Genomic DNA, 5,132 nt, shown 5'->3' on the forward strand with positions numbered 1-5,132 from the left:
CCCCCCCCCCATGAAAAATTCCTGATTGCGCTACTGCATCAAAGAGAAAGACAGTTTAACCAAGTGCGTCTTTTGCGCGGGTGATCATACTTCCAACTATAAAGGTTGTCCTAAACATAAATTACTTCTTAAACGTCGCAAAACAACCCACTTGTAATCATCAAAATAAAAATATTGTACTCACGTCTCCTCTTATCAAACCTCTTTCCAAAGCTTCTTGCGCCTCCATCACTAGTTCTAATAATATCCTATTACCTAATAGTCCTATGGACGATGTACCGTTTTCCAATTAATCTCAGGTTTTCTGGCATTAATAAATCTAATATTTTCCCTTCTTTTATATTATTACAGCACTTCTATGCAATCAACTTACTTCTAAACCCAAATTCTTTTCTATCTTATTCATTTAAATGATCACGTCTTTAACTACTTGATATGTTATCCGTTACTTGTTTTTGTTACTAAATTTTTGTTGATTTATATCTAGAATATAAATAAAATATTATCTTGATTTTTATTTTGTAAAATTTGTAGATAATTACAATACCCGCCCAAGACAGAAATTGGGACAGGAATAGTCAATTAGAGCATGAAAAATGTAAGGAAGCATATATAAAAATTGGGAAAGAGTATAATGTAGGAATAGAGATTTGTATTTCAAAAACCATGGATCTGACTTTATTAATCAGCGGCAATAGAGTTAATGTTGAACGAGCAAAACAAAAGATTATCATAATCGATCAAACTCAAGTAAATAAGTTTTGATTAAGTTGGAATTAATAAGATAAACTGATAAAAATAATATTTTTTATATATATATATATTATATTGTTGTGTACAAATCATGAATAATTTATTATTATTAATATTTTTTAATATTAGAATATATAAATGTGCATAATAATTTAAAATGTTTGATGAATCATTTGTTATTTTATAGTTTTATTACGGATAAATAAATAAAAAATATTTTTTTTAGCAATTTTAACTAAAACATTAAAATTTCAGATTAAAACTACTACTACACCGTTTCCAAAAGAACATCGAAGTACGTTATTGGGCAAACAAGGACTTAATCTTAAGAATATTGAAAAACGCACAGGAGCACGAGTTCAAATACCGTGTATGAAAAATTCGGCTGACATAATTTATATAACTGGAACAAAGGATTCCACGAAAAAAGTAGTTCAAGTATGTATCAAAAATATGTTTTAATGAATTGGAATTTAAGTTTAACACATTAAAGTAAATTAATTTTCGAAAAGAATGGCTAGAATGAATAGGTTGGAGAAAAATTTACAAAATAGATAATGCCTATTTTTAAAGTGGTTATTTATAACCGTACTAGTTTATTTATTTTATTAATTAAATTAAAATTAAATCTTTTAATAAATATTTGAAAATTTCACGATTTCTAAATTAAAATGCCGATAATTTTTATTGTACTTTTATAGTAAAAAATAAATTAATGAGGATTTTAATATAGAATTTTGATAGAACAATATACGAATTCAATGAACTTTTAATTTTAATATTAATCATAGGTTTAAAAGTTTTTAAAAGATTTCTGATATGTTTTTTTTTTAGAAAAAAATTTACAAGTATTATGTATTAACGAAATGGGGTATTTTAATAAATTTCCATCAAATAGTTTCTTTCGTAATTTTTTAATAATTAAAATTTTTGTTAGGAATTGGAGGAAATTATAATTAAGTTGAAAAGTAAAATTGAAAAAGAAATAACAATTGATCAACGTCACCACGGAGCGATAATTGGATTCAATGGTGAAAAAGTTCGAGAACTTCAGAAAATATTTAATGTTAAAATTATATTCCCCAGTCCAAGTAATTAATAGTATTAATAGTATTAATATGTTTGTATTTTTTGTATTTTGAGAGTTTATAAATAATATTTGGTTCGATATTTTAGTTGAGGCTAGAAATAATTTAGTTAAAATACAAGGGTTGAACGATGATGTAAATAAAGCATTTAAATCATTAGCTGAATTGGCCGAGGTATTGGATGAAATCAACTATGTGTTGGAAATTCCTATTTTTAAACAATTTCACAAACTTGGTGCTGGAAAGAAAGCAATATTTATTAAAAAGGTAATTATTATTTATTAACTTTTGTGATTTGACCTTTAGAAATATTGTATTTATATAATTTAATATTCTAGATTAGAGAAGAGACTGATACGAGAATTTTTTTACTACGTGAAGGAGACAATAAGGATGTTATTAAAGTCATGGGAAATAAAAAAAAAGTTTTAATCGCTTATGATATGATTAAAGAAATACAAAATGAAATTGTTGGTTTTTTATAAAGATTATTTATTTTTCAATTTTATTTTTAATTTATCAATCACGTATTTTTAGGGAGACATAATAACAAAGGAAATGGTGTTGGGAAATGTTAAAGTTAGAAATGCCATTGTAAATCTTGGGAATAAATTCATTCAATCTATAAAAGAAGATTGTGGTGGTAATGTGACATTGAATTTACCAACTGTTAAAGGAAATAATGTAAGAATATACTTATTTATTAAACTTATAAATTAAAATGACAATTTAACCAATTGTATAAGTTATTATATGCGTGACATACGCTCAGACATTGATTCGAACCGGGTCTCTGGCAGTTTCTCTCTTTGAGCAGGAGACGACTATCTCAAGAGAAGAAACTGCTTCCCTTCCCCTAATACAATAAGTAATTTTTTAAGAAAATTTCCCAAATGCTAAAATCAATTGCAAAAATTGTAAACAGATATTTTAAAGCTAAACTTTAATTCATAGATTATAGTTATCAAAGGACCTGAAGATGATGTTAAAAATGTTATTACACAAATTCAGACAATGGTTGATGAAGTTCATAAATATGTGTTTGATTTGAAAGTAAATCCGAAGTTTCACAAATATTTAATTGGAACAAATGGAGTCAATGTTAAAAAGGTATGTTGTTAAAATAATTTAGTATAAAGATACAATGTGTTAATTTATGATTTTACACTTGGATTCCAGATCAGATATTTAACAAATACAAGAATAATTTTCCCTCCTGAAACTGATTCCACTAATGAAAATATAACTATTGTTGGTAAAAAAGAGAATGTTAATATAGCAAAAGCAAAACTTGAAGTTATGATAGCCGATATTAGTAATGTCATCAAAGAACGTGTAGAAATCGATGAAAAGAATCATGGCACTTTAGTGGTCAATCAAAAAGAATGTTTAAACAAATTGGAAAAAGAATGTGGCGATGTTAAAATTGAATTTCCTAATCTTGGTGCTGGAGATAGAGTTGTGATCAGTGATAGGAAAGCAGATGTTGCTTTTTCTAAACAAAGACTTTTAGACCATGCTAAAGTTTTGGTATGTATAATTCAATACAAATGCATATGTATTAAACTAACCTGTCTATTTTTTATTGAAATTGTATTGAGGTTATATTTACATAATTGTTCATAGTTTTCTTTACAATAATGAACTATTGATATATAAGTCATATAAAATGAAATAACTTAAGATAAACAATTAAAATAATCATTGATTTATCTAAATACAACTAAATAAGTTAACCATATAATCATTAACAATTTTGATTTAGGAAAATACTATTCGAGCTGTAGTAAATGTTGATCCAAAGTATCATAATTACTTTGTTGCAAGACGTGGTGAAATTATCAATCGAATTATTAATGATTGCAATGGAGTGTCTATAACATTTCCGAAAATAGCTTCTAGTAATAGTGCTGTCATCATAAAAGGTGACAAAATAAATGTTGAAGAGGCGAAACGTAAGATTGAAGAAATTGTTAAAGACTTGGTTAGTATTTACTATACAAATATTTTTATTAATAGTTATTGGAATTATTAAAGTCATAAAAAAAACGTATGACTAACAGTTATTATATAAAAAATAACTGAAAATTTATTACCTTTTAATTTAATTAAATAATAGATACAAGAGAATCATAATACAATAATAATAATAATTGTAATCTCCTAATGCATTAAAATGTTATAGAAAAACGTAATTGAAGTCACTATGAAAGTTCCTCCAAAATATCATTATCATTTTGTTGCCTACCATGCTGAAGTAATAAACCAGATATGTGGAAAATATAATGGAGTTACTGTTACATTTCCACAAGTTAATTCCAATATTAGTAAAGTTTTGATTAAAGGCCATAAGGATTATGTTGAGAAAGTCAAAAATGAAATCGATAATATTATTATTGACTTGGTAAGTTATATACTAACACTTATTGTTTTATCGTTAAATTATTAATCAATAATCGTGTTACACAGCGGCGTAGCAGTGGTGCAGTAGGTGCGACGCACCGAGGCTTTCGTGATTTGAGGCCCGCAGTTCAAAAGAAAACTGATATGAATAAAAATAGAAGCTTGCGTTAACTACAACCAATCGTTTGTTTAGATTTTTGATAAAAATAAATAATAAAAACATTTTTTTTTTTTGTATATGAATTTAAAATATATACGTAAAATAAGCTTAAGCATCAATCATACTAATGAGTTGGAAAAAAATAAAATAAGACTCATTGAAAAATGAATGCTATAATATACTGCAGATTCTTCTCGTAGATTACTTCTTGCTTTTTCTTCTGGTTTAATCTACGCGGTGATACCCGATTGAGCACGGTCGTTATCGGCCGACCTTTTTGACGACCCGATTGAGTACGGTAAAAAAAAAAAAATATTGTGTACAATGTTGTCAGATTGAAAATTAACTATTAGGCTTATAATGGCAACACGCTAGCGTTATTTTACTGCGCGTTTTGTTAAAGTACATTAAAATGAATAGAGCACAGTACACGAGTGTCGCGCAGTAAAATTATGGCGCGATATTTCGAAAACTGTCGCGTGGACCTTAACTTTACCGTGCGTTAAAAATACCGCTATAAAGGCTTACCGTGAGTACTCTGAATTTAAAAATGCTGAAAACATACTTAAATACTTATTGAAAGTTGAAAATAAATATTTAGGGAAAAAAATTTAAATTTTTACTTTTTTCATGACAATTCTATGAGTGCTATTTTTTTAGCAAAAAAAAATGTAATTATAACATTGTGATTAAAATCCAATAAAAGATTTTTAATTATAAATAATAAT

At 26.5% G+C, this 5,132-nt stretch overlaps 2 protein-coding genes across 2 annotated transcripts in view; both read left to right on the forward strand.

Annotated features, from left to right (window-relative positions):
* LOC112686209 (vigilin-like) overlaps nt 1-2,196 on the forward strand; it is a 3,283-nt gene extending 1,087 nt beyond the window's left edge. Inside the window, exons 2-5 of the mRNA XM_025558405.1 lie at nt 1,009-1,191; nt 1,691-1,844; nt 1,963-2,108; nt 2,185-2,196. Coding sequence (XP_025414190.1) covers nt 1,009-1,191; nt 1,691-1,844; nt 1,963-2,108; nt 2,185-2,196 — 495 coding nt within the window. The remainder of the gene's footprint in view (nt 1-1,008; nt 1,192-1,690; nt 1,845-1,962; nt 2,109-2,184) is intronic.
* Nucleotides 2,197-2,387: 191 nt separating this feature from the next.
* Nucleotides 2,388-4,415, forward strand: LOC112686210 (vigilin-like; the record flags this gene model as incomplete). Its single annotated transcript, XM_025558406.1, has 6 exons — nt 2,388-2,525; nt 2,796-2,951; nt 3,021-3,371; nt 3,607-3,825; nt 4,027-4,245; nt 4,311-4,415. Coding segments are annotated over 6 exons (1,188 nt in total), but the record flags the coding sequence as incomplete, so codon positions are not given.
* Nucleotides 4,416-5,132: the final 717 nt, after the last annotated feature.

This window comes from Sipha flava, unplaced genomic scaffold (assembly GCF_003268045.1).
Source record: "Sipha flava isolate LNK unplaced genomic scaffold, YSA_version1 300_pilon_pilon, whole genome shotgun sequence".
NCBI lineage: Eukaryota > Metazoa > Arthropoda > Insecta > Hemiptera > Aphididae > Sipha > Sipha flava.